The following is a 20378-nucleotide window of genomic DNA, read 5'->3' on the forward strand; positions in this document are numbered from 1 at the left end:
TAAAAAAATACTCTGAGGTTATATAAGTTTATTCCCACTATATTGGAACATATATGTTCCATATGTCCCACTAGTATCATTTCAGAGATTTACTCAAGAGATACAAAAATGTAATGTTCACTTTAACCTATAAACAAATGTTTATAGTGGCTTTATTCATAATCACTAAAAACTAGAGGCAGTCCAACTGTCCTTCAGCTGATGAATGGATAAACTCTTCTATCCATCCACATGGAATACTACTCAGCAATAAAAAAGAAATAAACTACTGATCCATCATTACAATGGAGGAATCTCTAATGCATTGTGTTACTCAAAAGAAGCCCGAGTCAAATACTACATAGTCTGTGATTCCGTTTAAATGACATTCTTAAAACAGTGTGATTTCATAGGAACAACAGGCAGCCTATGTTTTCTAGGCGTTGGATATGAAGGGAGGAATAGGTTATAAAGAGGCAGCACAAGTCAATGTTTTGAGGTGTGGGAGCTGTTCTTTATCTTGGTTGTGGTGGTAGTGGTGGTTATATGACTCTGATCTGTCTAATCTTATAAAATTAGATACCAGAAAGAGTGAATTTTCTAAGTGAATAAAATAAAATAGCTTAGTTTTTTCACCCACTAGTTTTGGGATCCACCAGTTTAGTAGTTCTTGTTTGAATTAGATACTGTGATTGTTACCAAATGGTAATTTTCTAATCCACTTTTCCTTTTACACTTATTAGCCAGCCTTCTATTGTGAGGCAAAACAGCCCCCTTTCCACTTATTTATATCAATATGGATATATGGATTCTTATTCTGTAGATCATAATTTGTTAGTATTATTATTTTGTTGCTCAAATTGTCCAGAGTTTAATCAGAGGGAACCCATTCAGGATGGTTTGTGCCACGATCATTCTTCCTTTGATCACTTCTTTATATCTTCATACTTTCCTTGCCCCCACCCCTAACATCAGCCATGTGTCCAAGAAGCCCTCAGTCCTTTAGTGGGAAAGTGGTACTTAGAAACCAAGATGTGAATGCCAAGTATGCTCATAGCCTCTGCGGCATTACTGTTTTTACCAATTCCCAACATACAAGGTTGTGAAATAGATCTGTGTAATAGATCTATTTCTGTATCTGTCTGTCCATATATGTCACATGCCGTGGGTTCACACCAATACCTCCAATTCAGTCCCAGTCCTACAGAGTTCTTCTGTCCTTCTCCTTACTTGTACCTCTCTTTTCTGATTATGAGAAACTTGGCTCTCGTTATCTTCTATTTTTACTTATTTATTCAATCCCTTGTATGTAAGCAGTTGCCTGACAATATCAGCTGTCCCCTAAGCCACATTGCTGTTGACACAGACCTGCTAAGAGTCCTTCCCAGTCCAGTCAAGTGTGCTTAGTCCACATCAGGCCTTGACAGCCAGGAGTCTCCCCCCCAACCCTGGTCCCAACCAGTTATCTATCGTTACTCTTGAAAGCTAAAAATCTAGATGCTTAAACCCTACTTCTTTTTAAGTAGAGAGAGAATGGTGAAAAGCAGAGAACTAGATAGGAGACTAAGTAACCCTGTGGTTAGAAAACAAACACCAATATTAAGTATTAAAGTTCACACCTGGGTCATCTTTTCAAGCTATTACTTATGAAACTCATTTCCAATTCTAACTTCTGAGAATAGAAATAATATAAGAGAAGTGCAGGATTGAAGTTTATTTTTTGTGGGGATGAATGGTGGCATGTCTTGAGAGTGCTCCTGTGCCACGAACAAAAATTGATTTATAGAATACCTGTTGTGTGCCAGATACTATGGTGAGATGAAGAAGGGAGAGAAAAGTTACTCCTCCAAGAGTTTAATTTAACTTAAATTATAAATCTGCTGCGGTTACTGTTAACTTTAACATCCTTAATTTTTTTTATAAATTAGAAGTTATAATCACAAGTTGGACTATGAAATTGGCAAAATACTAGTATTAAGAACATTGTTTAGTTAGATGTTCACTCATTTCCATGTGGCCTTTTGCTTTTTAAGGCAAGCCTGAGATCGTATGTGAAAATCCGCGTTGTACTGTGGTACCTTTGATGCAGCCTACTCTACACATTGCTGACAAAGATCCAATCCCTGAGGAGCAGGTAACAGTGAAAATGGTTTTTCCCCCCTAAAGAAGAGTTTCACATATAAAGGTTGCCTATCTTTCTCTGTAAGTGGCATGGATGATTTTTGACCAAGTTGTTAAATTTATGTTCGTGATGAGCTTTAAAATTACAACACAATGTATTGAACTTATGTCAGATCATTTTTTCTTAGTGCCTTTAACTCAATCCACTGAATCTACCAGCGAATTTATGTTATTTATACCTTACTATTTCTTAGATACGTAGGTGATTAAACACATTAAGAATTAGCGCATTGGTAAAGGTACCTTCTGGGATGCTGGAAATGTTGACTAGCAGTTACCAGTCTGTGCGCATACATAAAAGTCCTGTACACTTTGAGATTTGTGCATTTGGCAGCATGTATAGTATACCTCACTTTAAGGAAACAATTTTTTAATGATTTCATTAGATACTGACAAAGATTTCTTTTGCTTATCTTAAGGAAAACTACTTTTCCTTTGGTCATATTGTCTACTCAGTTCTTAATTGCAAAAGGAGACCAATTCTGTTTACTGTTAATACACAAGGGATTTTGAAGATTTGATTTTACTTTATTTTATTACTAGAGAAAGCACGCAAGCACGGGGAGGGACAGAGGAAGAGTATCCCAAGCAGACTCCCCACTAAGTACAGAGTCCATAAGAGCTTAGCCTCACCACCCGGAGACTGAGCTGAAACCAAAAGTCAGATGCTTAACTGACTGAGCCAACCAGGCGCCCCAACGAACAAAAAATTTTTTAAAAAGTACATGACGGACAGAATATTTCTGAGGACCACGTAGGTTTGGACCAGGCTGGTATAAACATCCAGAATCACTCAAAAGAACTTCTCCCTTTCCAGCAACATCACTGCCCAGTCATTAGCTGCAGACATTGTCACTGGATAATAAAAACTCCCTTTAGAACCTCTATCTCTAGAAACTTGACCTGCCACCATGCTTACCAGAATAGATTCCTTAAGATGCCTGCTTCCCTTGTAACAAACTTCTGGGTCAGACATGATCCATGTACATTTGATTAGAGGATCCCAAGTTATTTGCCTGACCTATAACCGCAAGGAGGCTGGGAAGCAAGGATCCTAGTCTGTTCCTCAGTGTTAAGAAGAACCGTAAGATGAGGTTCAAACTCCCTGGGAAGTCAGAAAGAACCACAGATATCTACCACAAAAAGACTTAACATACCTGACACCTCCCCCAAACTACCAGCCTTTCTAATTTTGATTGGTTTTGCAGAGCTAATAACTAATCTTAATCTTGACTAGATCTATAGAATGATATCAGAGCAGAAAAATAATGATTGAAGTTATTAAACTTTCTTTTCCATAATCCCTTTTAGTATCAACTGTTAAGTTTTTTTAAGACTTCAGTTTATCTATAGTAATAGTAATATATTTGCTCTGTTTGCCCACCTTTGCTTTAGTGACCTGTGCCAAGAGTCTTCATTTTTTAATCTTGGAGATGGGTAGGTACAAGTTAATGAATGCTACTAGAAAATTGTCTGCTCGGAGTAAAGTGCTTTTTCTTGTATTCATTTTCAGGAATTAGAAGCTTATGTAGATGATATAGATATGGACAGTGATTTCAGAAAGGATGATTTTTATTACTTGTCTCAAGAAGACAGAGAGAGACAGAAGCGTGAGCATGAAGAATCCAAGAGGGTACTCCAAGAACTAAAATCTGTGCTGGGATTTAAAGCATCAGAGGCCGAAAGGCAGAAATGGAAGCAACTTCTATTTAGTGATCACGGTAAGCTGACATCAGAGTAAAAGGTTATTTTTAATGTAGGGGTTTATTTTAGCTATATAATTCCTATAGCTTTAATTTTAGGGATTTGTCAGCAAGTATAGTACTTTTTCTTGTGAACACAGATCAATATGATCAAAAAAAGAATAGGTATATAGTCAAATTGGGAATTTGAAATCATACTTTTTCATCAGGTATTTGATGTTTTACTAAATTTTATTTGGAATGGGCGGTGCATTGAAAAAATTAGAGTATTTTCAAATTTAGTGAATTTGAGATTCTACACTCTGTTCTCTTCATGTTGATATCATAAATACCTCAATGAAGCCCCAAATTAATAACTCTGTGTTCACCATTGAAAGAAATGAATTAAGACCTAGGCCAGTTAGCTACATCATTAAAGTTCCTTAATTGTTTTGAGCTCTTCAGTAGATGGGAGAAGAGGAGGTGTTTTTGGATACGGTACAGACAATTAGCATTAATTTCCATTAAGTTTCCTGCTCTTCTTATTTTTAGTCAGAGTTCATGGGAAATAGGGGAAGGAATGAGGAGAAGCTTAATACTTAACAATATCAAACTAGCTAATTCCTAGTTGTGAATTAACTTCTGTAGATCTCTTAAGTAGAGAGAGTGGGATTCCCCTTTTATAGAGTACTTATGCGGAGCCTCAAAATCACCTGCCTTCCTTTCACAGACCTGTACCCCTGGGGCTAATAATACATTATATGTTTATTTTTAAAAGATTATTAAAAAAAAATCACCTGCCTTCTTTTCCTGTTCTCTTTTTCACTAGAAGTTTATAGATTACCTGTACATCTGGAAAGTTCCTCAGGTTTTTTCCTTTCTTCTCTTAGTAGTCCTACCATTCACCCTTGTCCAGGTGCACATTTCTTGATTTTATCCTTCCCATTGGCCCCCTTTATAGCCCAGGTCCTTATTAGATTGTGCTTATATATTGTAATAGTCTCTTAACTGACTTCCATTTTCTTTTTTATTATGTAAACTCTGCCCCCAATGTGGGGCTCAAACTCATGACCTCAAGATCAAGAGTCTCATGCTCTGCCGACGGAGCCAGCCTGGCACCCCAGTAGACTTCTGTTTTCAATACCTTTTTCTTCTAAGCTACCCTTAGAAGATGGCTTCTAAGCTAGCTTCTATCCTTGCAGACTCCCTCCAGATTTTTCTGAAACAGTAGTACATTGATAGTGGCTCTCTAGCTTTAAAAGCTAGGGTGGTTCTCCCTTTCCTACCATATTAAATCTCAACTTTTTATTCCTGGTTTCAAGCCTCTCTGTCAAAATAAGTCTATCATTTCCAGTTATATTTTCTACTCTTTCTAATATAGATATCCTCCTCTGGTTATATTTATCTAATTAGACTGTGGTTCCACAAACATTGTTTTTATTCATGAAAAACATTCATGCTGGGGTGCTTGGCTGGCTCAGTCAGTAGAGCATGCGACTCTTCATCTTGGGATCATGAGTTCAAGCCCCACATTGGGGGTGGAGTTTACTTTTAAGGAAAAAAAAAAAAAAACCTTAATAAAAGAAAAACATGCCTGTTGATCTCTTTATATCAAGAATCCTATCTTCTCCCCAAGCTGCCCTTTCTCCCAGTTGCTCATCCCTGAATCGTCCTCTCCCTGATAACTCTCCCACCACCACAGAGCCTCACACCAGGAGGCACACTAGAGGGAACTGGAAGGAAGTCTTGAGCAGCGACATATGTAGCGGGTTAAGAACTTCCCAGGAGCAGCAGTTAAGATATTCCTGCAGCCTGTTTGTTCATATGCTGGGCCTGCGTGAACCAGAGATGATTGTGTTTTAGGCACTCTTGTTTTCTATGCATCCAGTGTTTTTGTCTCTGTAATGAAATTACAATCGGTGGGGGCTTTAGTATCCCCGACAGTGTTCAGTCAGCAATTACTCATTCAACAAGTAGTTCCTGAGGCACTGTTTACTCCTGTGTCCCTAGTGCATAGACGAAGAGACAACAATCCTTGTACTCCCGGAGACTTACGTTCCGGCAGGGTTAACACCTGATCCTGCAGTTGTACAGATTATTTTGCCCTATTTAATTGCTGCATTCTTTAAGAACTAGATTTATGGACTAAAAATGTATGGGAAGACTGCAAATAGCATTGTATATAAACCTGTATCCTTTTTATTGCTTAGTGTTTTCTCCATATAGCTTTAAAATTCTCCTATTGACAATATGGGCAAGGATATAATAATGAAAGAAATGTGTGTCTTTTTTCAGGTATGTGCTTCTGGTAGTTTACATTTGAAAGGGCAATAATGCTGATTTTGTTTGTGGAAATAAGTAAAAAGCTGCTGATACCATAAAATGCTTTTTTCCATGAAAAATTTCAGTACATCTTCCAGAGTTGTTTTCATCTCTGCCTACAGGGGTAAAGTCCGAATGGAATTAGAGAGGGATATTCTACACTGGAACCTGCTGTGGCCATTTTTTTCTGTTGTTGCTGCTTCCCTAGTGGAGTTACTGCAGCTTAGGGATCTGTTTCTTGGAAATGGACACCTTTTACAAATTATTTTTTAAATAAACGCCAGATCTTCAAGAAGCACTTTCTTTTCTTCCGTCATGCTTCCTAATATATTGTATTGTACTAACCCCTCATACTGGGAGGAGAGACTGCCTAGCAAGCAACCCACTGCCTACTAACATCAAGAGGGGCTAAATAAATCTTCATTTTCCTTGAAAGGACAACTTCTGCCGTATGGATATGATATTTATGTATTATGCTTTGTACAATAGTTGATTTTGAATCCAGGTTTTGTTTTCTATTTTTCCTGTGACATTTCAAAATGTGTAGAAGTTATGGCTTTACTTTCATCAGGGTCTTATTAGGTTGGCAAGTAAGTTGAATTATGTGCATATTTTTTTCCATGCTGTTTTAACTTGTAAATATATATGTGCTGACGATCGTGATTATTATCTGGATGACTTTAGGCCTTTTAACTGACACATTATCAGTAAAAATCACTCTGCTTATTCTTTCATAAGATGGTTCTCAAGCCTCAATGTGTATCAGAGTCAAGCATAGGGCTTGTCAATACAGGTGGTCCCACCCACAGTGCCCCTTCAGTAGGTCTGGGTGGGGCCCGAAAGTGTGCATTTCTGTCCAGTAACCTTGTGGTAATGACTGATGCTGCTGGTCTGGGACCACACTTTGAGAACCACTGCTTTAATGTTTTGAATAAGAGAACGTGTGAGGTGTTTCTTCATCATTACCCCATCTCATTTCATTTCTTAGGCATTCTATCTCTTATAAAAAGTTCTGGATTTATAAATTCATACAGATTTTACTAGAAAGTTTTATTTAGCTTTTATTTATTGTTCTTTATAAGAAAAAAATTACTGGAGTTTAAATTAAAGTTTAAATCATTGCTGGGTCCTTAGTTATTACTTTTCTTTCTTTTTTTCTTTCTTTTTTTTTTTCCTTTGAAGCTGTGTTGAAATCCTTGTCTCCTGTAGACCCAGTGGAACCCATAAGTAATTCAGAACCATCAGTGGATTCAGATATGGGGACAGTTGGTAAAAATGATACTGAAGAGGAAAATAGTAAACCCTCCACAGCTGACAATGAAATAAGTAGTAGGACTGAGTATTTATCTGAAAACCCTCTAGATGGTAAAAATAAAGACAATTCTGCAAATGAAGTCTTCCTCCAAGGAGCTGAAGAAAGAGTGTGTTACCAATGTGAGAGTGAAGAGGAATGTCAGCAGGCAGATGTAGATAGCCTGTCCACTGCCCTTCCAGCTCCCAGGGACTTATTACAGCCCTCCATTAAGCAGAGGCTGGCCCGGCTCCAGCTGTCACCGGATTTTACCTTCACCGCTGGTCTTGCTGCAGAAGTGGCTGCTAGATCTCTCTCCTTTACCACCATGCAGGAACAGACTTTTGGTGATGAGGAGGAAGAACAAATAATACAAGAAAATAAAAATGAGGTAGAAGAGAAGTAAGAACCAAGATTTACATGAAGGGTTTTAAATTGTTGCTTTTATGCAGGTGTTTTAGCTTCAACACTAGATAGGTGATCCACTGGAAAGGGAAAACGAGTGTTAAGTTTACTATATATAAAGCTGAGATGTGAATTTACAGCAAGAACCCTGGTTTGAACAACTGCTCTGAAAATAGTAGCTAACCTGTAAATGGCAAATTTTTAGGAAAGTCAGAGAAAGGTAAGGGCTCTTTCAAATAAACTGCTGTTCTACTTGCAGTACAACTGATCGATCTTGGGAATTCTTTAGGTACTTTTAATAAGAAACAAATTTATCATTTCTTGCCAGAATTTGCTAAAATGACTGGGATAATTCTGTTGCAAGAACATTAACATTTAGTATGACTCCTTTTTACTGTATTCTCGCAGTTAATAACTGCAGCTATTATGTTAATAACAACTTGTTTGTATTTTATTTTTGTTTATACCAGTCTTAAAGATACAGGTTCTGAATAAAAAAAAAATTGAATTCATACAATTAATGTGTACTGGGGTTTGGAACTCAAAAGTAGTGTCAAAAGTACTGGGATTGTGAAATGTTTCTTACGTTTCCTTGTTCATACCTGTATTTGGTAGTTAATTTTAAGATGTCCTAATAATCATGAAAAGAAAAACATTGTACTGTTTTAAAAATTAGCCTTTCAGTTATTTTTTGTGTTTATCTTCTGTTCGTGTTATAACTAATAGGGAATGATGTCAGAGTGGGATCTCTTTGGTTCAAGGCCCCATTCTCAACTTTGCAGCAAGTTCTTTGTGTAGGTTTGCCTGTAGATCACTGGGTGCCACTAACATAAGCCAGTCACTTGAGCTGCTGAGGCTATACCCTCTCCACTTTATTGAGATTCTGGAAACATTCTGTCTGCTTCCTGGAAAGCATCCTTGTCTCCTTAATACTTCATTAACAAACTACCTCGTAAAAGAGGTTGCTTTCCAAATTGTCCAGTGTTAAATGATTGCATTTTCAAAATGTGACATTTTCAGGAGTATATTGTTTCTTGAAACCTATAGCCCTTACGCACTGACATAGTTTATAGACATTACTTGGGAAGAGTATAGGAGTAGTAATTTTTGCTGCTGTCCTACCAAGGAGATTACACAATGAATATAGATTGTCTTCAGAGTTAAACATTTAGATTCCTGTAAACTTAGCCCTTTGACTTAGTAGAGTTATGTATACTGAGGAGATTTTTATTTAATTTTTTCAGTAATCTTGGGAAATTTATTTTTTAACCTGAGGAAAAACTTGGTTCTGCTTTATATGAATAGTAGAGACCCTCTGAACACTAAGTAATTCTGCCTATTGCCAAAAATTCTAGGACTTATCCATAATTAAGCTCTTAGGATTATCTTAGGGTGGGCCCAGTTTCTCACTTAGCAATGGTTAGCTAAATTTCAAGAAAAAAACAAATCTTGTTTTGAGCCTGACGATTATATTCGTAAATAATATTTTCCTTATAAATTACTTAGTTTGCCAACTCTTCTTCTCCTTGGACTTAGAGGAGGCAATTATGGAAAAACTTGGTAATCTTTTTCTTAATCTGTGAACTTAACACAGAAAGAACTAGAGTTTAATAACTTTTAATTCTTTTATTGTATTATTTTTATTATAGCAGTTTGGGAAAATATCTTCATAATATTTTATCAGTTTTATTCAGTGCTGGGGTGATACTTTTTAATTTTAAAAGACTGATTTTAATCAGGAATTCCTAATCTTCCAGTCTGTGATCTGTTTTATTTACTAGTTGTTAACTTAATTCTATGAAAATTCTACTTGTTGAAACCATGATATAAGGATCTTGGGACTTTAAATGAAGTACCTTTTTTTGTGTAGTTTTCAAAATTTCTTTCATCATTTAAATGGTTTCTAAGATAAAATATTACCTTCCCTGTGAATATTCCTAGTTTTCTCTTATAATAGTCTAAAAGTCAGTGTTTCTCAGGTTTTTGGTTTTTTTTGTTTTGTTTTGTTTTGTTTTTTGGGTTTTTACGGGGCACCTACCTTAGAATAAATTAGAGGTCTTGTTTTTATATTGCAGATTTGGGGCCATATTCCCAATCCATTCTTAGTTGGTCATTTTGGAATGAGACCTAGGTGATGCTTATGTGCAGTAAAAATCTAAGAATCTCTGTCTACGACTTTGTTTTCCTTGCCATGAATACCTTAGGAAATAAAAACAAATAGGCCAATGTAATTTTAAGTAGGTATTCTTGTTTGTTACTTTTATAAGAATATTTCACTTTCTATTATCAGGCTTTTGACTAGTTTTAATTGTTGCCATCCTCCTTCCAAAAGAAGCTCTCTGGGAAAAATATTTTGGGATGCAACGCTTGTAATTGTGCTTTCCAAATTTTACAGTGATATTTTGACAGGATAATTCTTGTTAGGAGTAATATCCTAATAGCTTTTAACATGAACATTTCCATAGTTTATTTTACCAGGATAAACCTAGTACTTAATGTAAGAATCCATGAAAGAAGCTATTTGGGGCTCTCTTGAAGACAATATTTTTACTCTTTGCCTGAAGTAAGGAAAATCATGGTAGTAAATGATTTGGTAACAGTTATCACACCTAAAATTCTTATTTTTTTTTCAGCTTTCATTAAAACCCTGCATATCTGGCATACCTTGGGCCAGTCTTTTGTTGGTGTTTGATTTGTGATCTTCTGCTTATATTTTCAGTTGTCTGTATCATCTGACTTCACAAGTTAAGTCTTCTTTAAAATTGTACTTCATTAAAATTGTATGTTTGAATATATTTAATTAAGAACTGATGTACTGACTCAGGTTTGATTTCTCAAGTTATTGGAGACAAGTCAGGAGAAACACATTTAAGGCAAATTTCTAAGAAAATTTAAGAATATGGGTTTAAGTTTTTCATACAAAAGGAATGCCTTGAGTTTAAATCTGAGATCCATCGTTTAAAAGCTATGGGTAGAGTTGACCTAATAATGTCATGGGGTGTTTTTCCAGAAAATACCACATTCCTTGGATTGCTAAGTGATGTTGGTAAATTCTGACTTCTCAGCAGTAGTTAAAAAGAAGTGAAACTTTTTTTTTTTTTAAGATTTTTATTTATTTATTTGACAGAGAGAGAAATTGCACAAGCAGGGGAAACAACAGAGGGAGAGGGAGAAGCAGGCCCTCCGCTGAGCTGGGAGCCCGATGCAGCACTTGATCCCAGGACCCTGGGTCATGACACGAGCCCAAGGCAGCCACTTAAACAACCAAGCCACCCAGGCACCCCAAGAAGTGAAACTTTTGAGTCTGAAAAATACAAGATCTGGTTATGTTAGTAAAATAGGTCAAAAATTTTAAAAAATTTCTCTAAAAAAATAAATAGTAATATTCTGATTCACATAATAAAGGGGGAGAATTTATTCACATAAAATTCTGTTTATGTTAAAGCATAAACAGAATAAAGTTCTGATACATGTCACAAAGTTTTAAGTCCATGGGATATCAATTAGAAGGGACCCTGGAGTCATTTCACTCTGGTGACCAACTTTTATTTATATACTATAAGTAATATAAAATGTGAAATATTTTGATAAATTATTAGAAATCATGTGGGGGAGAAAAGTTCAACTGATTTAGTTTAATCCTAATACATTGTTTCCATATCAAAACAAAACAATGAAACAAGAACTAAATGCCTTAAGACTGTACAATAGCTCAGCTGAGTCATTATTTGAACTTAAGTAGATAGCCTGCCATGAATGAAAACCAGGCAAAACTAAGGTTGGTTTATTCTTCCACTTATGTGGATAAGAACATGTCTGTGTAATTCACACTTACACGAGAAAATGAAAGCTACAAAGCTTTATAAATTGGAAGAGAAAATATGGAAAAAATGCCCCAAATACAGTAACAATTTACCTGGCACCACTGACAGGTAACTAATGTGCATGAGTTAATTCTTCATGTAGGTGAGGCAAATTCATTTATTCATAACAATTTTTTAAATAGTTGAATGGGAAAACTTATGGAATGTACCTTCCGTACTTTTTTCTAGAATATTAAGGATCTAATAACCTTTTCTTTGTCATCTTTAAGAATATTAGTTCCTATCATGGGGTGGTAAACAGAAATGCACCCTTAGGGACTGCTAAGATGGATGAGGTTATGTGTCCTCCTGCTCTGTGACCCTGCAATGCTGTGCTTTTTGAGCTATGTCTCATGTTCACGGTTTCTCTATCTTTCCTTAAAATCAGCTGTCACTTTTTGCTGCTGTCTTGGGTGCCTGCCTCTTGCACTAGGCCCCTGATTTGCTGCTTCTAGTCTGCTGTGGCCTGAGAAACCGGATTTCCAAGCTTGCTAGAATTGTGTCTAAAATAAGAGTAAGTAGACTGAAAGAAGGCTAAGGGGCTTTTTCTGTCAGTTAAGTGCATGGACTTTGTGGGACCTGTTTGGCTGCTTAGCATACTTCTGTTTGCCTCTTCCTTCTTTACTAAAAACTTGCTAAAAATACTTGGTTGAATATGTGATTGCCATATATTTAAGGTATTAATCCAGTTTTTATACGTTAATGTTCCTAGGACTCTCCATTAATGAATTCAGCTGTAAAAGAAAATTCAGCTACCATCTTTGTACAAATCATTGTGTATATTTTAGGAAAATGTTAAATGTTTTGTTCTTGTTGATTGTTCCTAGTATAGGACATAGACTGAAAACTTAGAGCATTATAAATGTGACTCCAGCTCTGTTCACCAAGATTTTATGTTCTAGAACTATAAGTTTGAGACTAAACATGCATGGCTAATTTGGTAAAAACTGGCTAACTGAATATTTGGAGAATGATTCATTCTGGATATCCACGTTTTCTATAGAGCTTAAACCCCTTTAAGCATTAAAAATTTTTGGAATAATTTCTGAAGGTAATCCCTTTTAAAACAGTATGCATTGCTGTGTTATTAAACAATATATGAAAATCATTTTAATCTTTTTTGATGTCAGAATGATCATTATTAACAAGTTATCATAGCTATGTGCCCTTTTCCTAAGTGGTTGCATTCTGCTGTGCTTTTTTCATTTTCTTGTCTTTGTTTTCTGTTAGTAGTTCTGATTCCTCCAATTCCTGCAGTTACTGCTTGCTTAAGTGTACCCATAGCAATGGCCTTTCTCCACCTTCGTAATGCTCCTTCTAGTCTGCTTTAGTTTCGGAAACCAGGTAACTAAAACAGCTACAGTAATGTATAAAGTAAGAATAAACTGACTTGGTGAAGACTAGAAAACTGGATTATACTTAAACACATGGATTTTGTGGCTATCTATTACTCACTACCTATTTCATTATCTTTAAAAGAAATGAAGTTACTCAGTTCAGTACCTGCTCTCAAAATAGAAGAGCTGTTATTATACAAAGGGAATCATTTTGTTTCTATACTTTACCTTCTCTATATTCTATCCTTCAATTTTTTTTTTTGGCTCTGATTAAAACCAGTCCACTCAAATTAGCATTTTCTGCAGTACTCTCTAAATGAATTGGATACCACATGCTGCTAAGAATGTCCTTGGCTAGTTTGGTTTTGTTTTTATAGAGATGCATCTTCATTTCTGAAACATGAAGTAGGTTAAGTCCTGGGAAATATCAAAATGATCATTATTTTTATCTCAGAGAGCTGAGAAGTAATAAGGTTTTTAGACTCTAGGCAGTTTTACCCCCCAAAGAATTTATTCTTAATGCAGGATTTTAAGACTGTGTCTTTGTTTTCTCTCAATGAAATGTATGTTAAAAGCTTGCCAAAAGTTATCAGTGTTAGATCTAATGATATAGGCAGGTATTTGAATGACTAAATTCCCAGTGTCATTCTATATTTGGCATGTTTAAATTATCATTTAATATGTTAAGTACGCATGATGATTTTTCTCTCGAATTAAAAATAAACATGAAATGTGCATGTTATAATGCTTGCAAGTTTAAAATTCAAATCTGTCTAGAAAAGGATAGCCTGCCTTTGAATAACTTAGTTTTACCAAGAGGCTGATTATGTCGTAGTCCATCCATTGCTTCATCCATCCATCATATACAAGGTAATTGGAAAATCAGTCTGTGGCCATGACTCATCACCTAAATTATCCATATCCTACTGGAAGGGAATTATGATATAATTCTCATTTAAAAATAGATGACCCAAACCCGTGTCCTGAGACCCACTACAGAGTAGCCGTGATGCTAAACCCTGGTTGGTGGTACAAGGAGAAAAATTCTCCTTGACTGTAGTTGTGAGAGGAAAGTGATTCTACTTAGTGTAATTACTAGAAGTCAAAAAGAGGATAAAATGATTCCAGGATTCATAAATACAAAAGCATAGCATGAAGGAGTTGATTTTATGAATAAGGAATTGATTTTATGGAAATCCTAAAATGTGTGATAAATTAAAATGCATATGCTATTTTTAAAAATGCTATACATTTTAACGTGTCAGCAATTGAGTTACTTTGTTTCATCGCGATTTACTGAATTTCATTTGGCACGTGGGAAACATGTTATTGAAATAGGACAGTCAGTTGTGTATACTTCTGACACACTTTTTCAAAATGAATATATTCTCTCAGTCATTGTAGAAATACATATTTCCCCTCATATTTGTATCTTAAGAGTTTCTCAATATAAGGGATAATTCTACTGTTTTAAACTTTACATTTTTTACTTTTATAGCATTTCCTAAAGGTTGGCTGCCTACAAATGAGTTTATTTCATCTTTGAACATCTTTTCTAAAACTAAAGCATGTCTTTTTATAAGTTTATTTTTGATGCTATCCTGAGAAATTAGATATATTTTTTCCTCTCCCAAGTAAATTTAAGATTAATTCCATTTTTAAAGTCAAAGTATTTTCTGCACAGTACTAGCACCTGGCAACGTACAGAAAACTCCAGGAATGCCACTCCCATTCCTGAAAGATTGCTATATGGTCCTGGTACAGCCCTGGAGGTCCATATGGGTGAAAACCCCAGAAGTCACCTGAGCTGAAAGAACTCCCAAGGAGTTTGGTTTTGTTTGGGTTTGTTCTAGGTATGGTCCCAGGGATCCCAGATCAAACCAGGCCCCTGGGCCTATCCTAGAACCAACCTAAACTCGCGCATCATTCCTGGAACATCAAGTGTTTGAAGACTGAAGAGAATCTGAGGCTGACTAGACATCCTACGTTCACCAAAACTCATTTTTCTTTGTATGTGTGTGACAGTTTGCAAAAATTGGTTGGTTAATCCTTCTCCAATTAAAGGAATAATGATGGATAGCAAGATAAAGTCTATCAGACTTTGACATTATAGTAATTAATCATAGTAGCAATGTGATATGAAATATGGTTATTACTAATGGCTGGTGGGAGAGCTGTTCTTATCAGATCTCTATCGCTATTTTATGGTTAAACAATTTAGCCACGAAGAAAAAAGTTTCTCCCCCAAATTAATGGTTTCTGTTTTGTTTTTTTCACTTTCTACTCAACAATATGATAACAGTCTCATTCAATTGTGCAGTTTCTGAAAGGCATTTGGTCTTTGCCCTGTAACTCCAATGCCAATTAATTTTAAGTTTTTGATTCTGGAGGCCAATGTCTTTTTAATCTTATTGAATCCACCATATCACTTGGAGCTTGGTTTTTAGGTTTAAGTCTGGGAAGAACCTTAGTCTGATTTGTAGATACCAAGTCGCTTGTCAGATTCATTGTAAGCTGTGATTCAGAATCTGCTATGGTTGATGGAAACAAGCTAGGATGATAGAGTGGAAATGGATTAATACCTCAGAGATTGCCAACGTATTCTGCAGAATAAGATTTTTAGTAAGTTTCTTTATTTTTGTACCCTGCTGCTCTGGATTTTTAAAAGATTGTGACCTACTTGATTCATCACATGGTCTCACATCAGAACTGTGACATTACTATACTTAATTTGAGGACAGGATTTCTGAAAAGGCATGAAAAGCCCCCAAATCCAAAGGTTATGATACACAGTGGAAATGTATACTTTTGGTAATACTGACATTTCAATAGGTTTAGACTATGATTGAAATAACTGCAGATAAATCAGGGACTCCCAACTATGAAAAGAGCTCCAAACTGTGCTGTTCCTCTAAGCCTTGTCACCAGAAAAATTGGATCAATGAGTTATCCTTTAAAATAGCACTGTGAGCTTGAGGCTCGTTCTGAAGAATTCAACCCTGGGATTAGTTCTGTACCATATTCATCACATAGATGCTTCATCCTGTGGGTTCTATTATTTTTGCCTTTTTAAATCGTATTGTGTTTACCCTTCTCAGTGTTTTCCTGTTTGCACAATGTTTCCTGTTTACATAAATCAAAACACTACACATGTTAGTATATGTATATATTGATAAAATAGTAGACCTTGGATCTGAAGCTCTTTGGATTTTGATGCCTTTTAATGTCACATGATTTAAATGCATTTACTGTCCTATAAATTCACTCTTAATTTATACTTCATTTCTTTGGATTTGTTTTTTCTAATGAACTATATTAGAATTTAAATAGTGTCTTTATATTAGTGTCTTCCAAAATTTATGGCATTTTGCATTCAGCCTGAAATGTGTCAATCCATCTTATGTTTATGTACAGTAAGTGTTCTCAGTATTGGGGGGGAGGGCGTGTGCATTCTCTTTTAACATTGTATGAACACTGAAAACAGGAATGTGTGAACTATCTTAACAGGGTTCAGGCTTGTTTACATAGTAAATTTCTGTAGTCAGTCTTCCTTCTTCATTTAACACTGGAGTGTTAAGCTCTATTTTTTAAAAAATATCATTTAAGAATATTCTTTCAGTGATATTTTAATTTTTACTTTCTGACTACTTATATTTTATGTAGAACTGTACATTTCCTACCTGAAGACTTGAGATTATAATAGCCTTTCTCACTTGATGTATTTTATCATATCAAATCTTTAAGAGATTTTTACAAGAATGAACAGGTTTGTATATGTCTGCATTACTGTTGTTCCTCCTAAGCTTAACAAGTCTCTAATAAAATCTGTACTTCTTTGTGTCTTCTGTGTGTGTGTGTGTGTGTGTGTGTGTGTGTGTGTGTGCTTTTTTTTATTCTGGTGTTTCCGACATGAATTAGCCAAAAGGTAAAAATTCTTTTTCTTCCTTTTATCTCTATTTTATCTCTATTATAGTATTTTCCAGAATTTGTAAATATACCGACAAACGATGGCAATTTTCTAGGAAAGCCATGGGTTCATTAGTCTAAGTTAGTTTGGCCGTTAAAGTGGCTCACATGATAATTTATGAGAGTGAAAACAGGAGATGCGTTTTAAAAGCTCCATTTTCACCCTTCTTAGTGATTGTCAGCCATTGGATACAGTCTAATCATGTTGTATTTGTTGACATGTATGACCTCCCTGACAGAAAAGACATACTGAATTAAGAAGAACGTTAAAATGATCTAGTGGATCATAATTTTGTTCTACATAATTGAATGAATGATTGGTTTGAACCTTATATGCTGGTTAAAGAAAAAGTGGCCTTCCTTGAACTGAACTTTTACTTACTTGTTTGTTTTACTACTACAAAAATGTATTTAACAAAAAAGTTCAATATAAAAATGTCCATGACCTGGTTTTTATATAGTAGAAAAACAGGTGCTGCGTAGAGGGGACATGTGGAAGCAGTTGATATCTTCCAGTGAACATGCCCATTGTTTATTATCCTCATATTCCCACCATTCCAGTATCGTTCTGTTGCCCACTGCTTACTATCTCCTTACATTCATCTACCACAAGATTCATAAAGGGACTGAATCCCCACAGTATTCCTGGGACCTATACACTACCATTCAATTTCAGTGATAATTTCTTGTCCATAAGTTTTTTCAACCCTTGAAGGTAAGCTTTGCTCATGGTGTCTTGTTGGCAAGCTCAGTGATGCCTCCAAATGGACTTGAACAGAATTTTGAAATGGATAAACTACCTCTTTCCAGAAAAGATTTGAAGCAAGGAACAAACATTCATAAAGGCAATTCTTGACATTTGGCCCTTTTCTGGGATTTACTAATGAAAAGTACAAGATAAGGTAGAGAATGTGTATCACTCTACCGGATCCTGAAGTCATTGGGTAGGAAATATCCTGTATGATAATCACTCTTTGTCTTCACAATTTGCTTTTGAAGGTCTTTAGCAGATGTGCTATAACCATTGAAAATAAAGTTGGCAAATACTAATTTTCCACGAACATACATCTGTAAAAATGAATAGAACATTTTCAGAATCTATTCATATAAAAATCAGCCCTACTTTTTTTTTTGAACTTTTTTTTTTTTTAATTGTAAGTAAGCTCTATGACCAACATGGGGCTTGAACTCAAGACCCCAGGTCAAGAATCACTCTACTGACAGCCAGCCAGGCACCCTAGCCCTACATACTTGTGGATAGGTCTTAAATGTGTCCCATGATAAAATGTTTGCATTTATATACAAAATAATATTAGATATCAAACCTGTTCCTAGAACCTGAACATACTGTTTGAAGGTAAGGAGACAGGCTCAGCAGTTTTCTCAAAGTTACACACATGGAATGCAGAACCAGTGTCCTCCCCAGCTGTAAAGGACATCTTTATCATCAGCCACCTACAGATGCATTTCATTTTACAGCCGAACTCAAGAACAGAGTACAGAGTCCTTGAATTTGGAAGTCAGCAGACTTGGATTATGGATAAAACTACTCTAAAACTTAGGCAAGTCATTAAATGATTCCAAGGTACAGTTTCCTCTGTTTAAAAAAAAAAAAAAAAAAAAAAAAACACTGGGGCATCTGGGTAGCTTAGTCATTAAGTGTCTGCCCTCGGCTCAGGTCATGATCCTGAGGTCCTAGGATCAAGCCCCAAATCGGGCTCTCTGCTCTGTGGGGAGTCTGCTTCTCACTCACTCCCCCTGCTTGTGTTCCCTCTCTAGCTGTGTTTCTTTTTGTCAAATAAATAAATAAAATCCTTTAAAAAAAAAAAAAAGCATTAATTATGAATTGGACTGGACCTCTAAAATTCCTTTCCAGGGCTAAAATTTTTAGATTCTCTATTTCTTAATGAAGAAAACAACTGACCTATATAAAGCCAAGTTTGTCATTCTATTCCAGGGTGAAAAGGTGCTTATATTTATGACACAGGTGAGCAGCCTAAGAAATATTCAACCTTGACATTAAGGGGATAAAAAGAAGTAGTGAGGGGGGCACCTGGGTGGCTCATTTAGTTAAAGTGCCTGCCTTCAGCTCAGGCCATGATCTCTGGATCCTGGAATCAAGTCCCATGTCTCCAGTCGTGTGTGTGCTCTCTCAAATGAAATCTTAAAAAAAAAAAAAAAAAAAAGTGGTAGGGGTGGATGATGGTAGTTTAAAAAATTGTAGCTGGTTCTGGCTAAAAATTAAGCATATTTTACATCTTAAAGTAAATACTAGTACTTGGGAGGGGGCAGTGTAAGAATTTAAAAGGAACAACTGTTCCCTGTGATTGCATGTTACTCCTTTCCTCTTAGATGGCATAATCTTTTCGTTACAAAGGAATGTCCTATTGCGAGGTTTCCTCTATAGGAACAGAATTTTCTGCTTTATCTTCATTTCAGCAACAAAAGAATCTTTTTGTTGTTGTTGTTACAGATTTTATTTATTTGAGGAAAAGAGAACATGAGTGGATGAGGGAGGAGAAGCAGACTGCAGTCCCAAGGCGGACTCCATCCAGGGACCCTGGAATTATGAGCTGAGCTGAAGGCGGACGCTTAATGACTGCCACCCAGGCACCCCTAGCAACAAAAGTATCAATCTTTTGTTTTATATCTTGTTTCTTGATCTAAAATACTCTATTCTTTAACACACTTGCCTGGCTATTAGCCATGAAGCCACTTAACTTATCTTACCTGAACTTAGAAGATGAAGCTATGATACATTGATAATGATAGCTAATGACAAGATTATAATATACAAAATATATTATACACTAAGATATGAAGAATTTAATAGTGATAATCCCATAAACAGTGACATAGGGTAACAGGTTTTTTCCACCACAATAAATATGAAATACTGGTATAAAAGTGAAAAAAAATGTAATTTAAGAAATTGGTTGGGGCACCTGGGTGGCTCAGGGGGTTAAATTAAATCCTCTGCCTTCAGCTCTGGTCATGATCCCAGGGTCCTGGGATCGAGCCCCACATTGGCCTCTCTGCTCAGCAGGAAGCCTGCTTTCCTCTCTCTGCCTGCTTCTCTGCCTACTTGTGATCTCTGTCTGTCAGATAAATAAATAAAATCTTAAAAAAAAAAAAAAATGGTTGGATACCTGGGTGACTCAGTTGGTTAAGCGACTGCCTTCAGCTCAAGTCATGATCCTGGAGTTCCAGGATTGAGTCCTGCTTTGGGCTCCCTGCTTGGCAGGGAGTCTGCTTCTCCTTTTGACCTTCCCTCTCTTGTGTTCTCTCACTCTCTCTCAAATAAATAAAATCATTAAAAAAAGAAAGAAAAATTTGGAGTTGAGGATCTGTA

At 35.9% G+C, this 20378-nt stretch overlaps 2 protein-coding genes across 9 annotated transcripts in view; one reads left to right on the forward strand and one right to left on the reverse strand.

Moving 5' to 3' along the window:
- The window catches only part of VEZT (vezatin, adherens junctions transmembrane protein), a 74261-nt gene extending 57357 nt beyond the window's left edge, over window positions 1-16904 (forward strand). For 7 of the 8 annotated variants that reach the window (XM_059186547.1, XM_059186549.1, XM_059186550.1 and 4 more), the window contains 3 exons: window positions 2013-2113; window positions 3674-3881; window positions 7347-16904. In XM_059186547.1, coding sequence (XP_059042530.1) covers window positions 2013-2113; window positions 3674-3881; window positions 7347-7861 — 824 coding nt within the window. In that variant the 3' untranslated portion in view covers window positions 7862-16904. Of the gene's footprint in view, window positions 1-2012; window positions 2114-3673; window positions 3882-6286; window positions 6460-7346 lie in introns of those variants that run through there. The other variant, XM_059186553.1, reaches the window with a different exon arrangement.
- A 981-nt stretch (window positions 16905-17885) lies between these two features.
- The window catches only part of LOC131839280 (uncharacterized protein C3orf20 homolog), a 121051-nt gene continuing 118558 nt past the window's right edge, over window positions 17886-20378 (reverse strand). Inside the window, exon 14 of the mRNA XM_059186555.1 lies at window positions 17886-18094. Within this exon, the coding sequence (XP_059042538.1) occupies window positions 17948-18094 (147 nt within the window). The 3' untranslated portion in view covers window positions 17886-17947. The remainder of the gene's footprint in view (window positions 18095-20378) is intronic.

This window comes from Mustela lutreola, chromosome 8 (genome assembly GCF_030435805.1).
Source record: "Mustela lutreola isolate mMusLut2 chromosome 8, mMusLut2.pri, whole genome shotgun sequence".
NCBI classification, from domain to species: Eukaryota; Metazoa; Chordata; class Mammalia; order Carnivora; family Mustelidae; genus Mustela; species Mustela lutreola.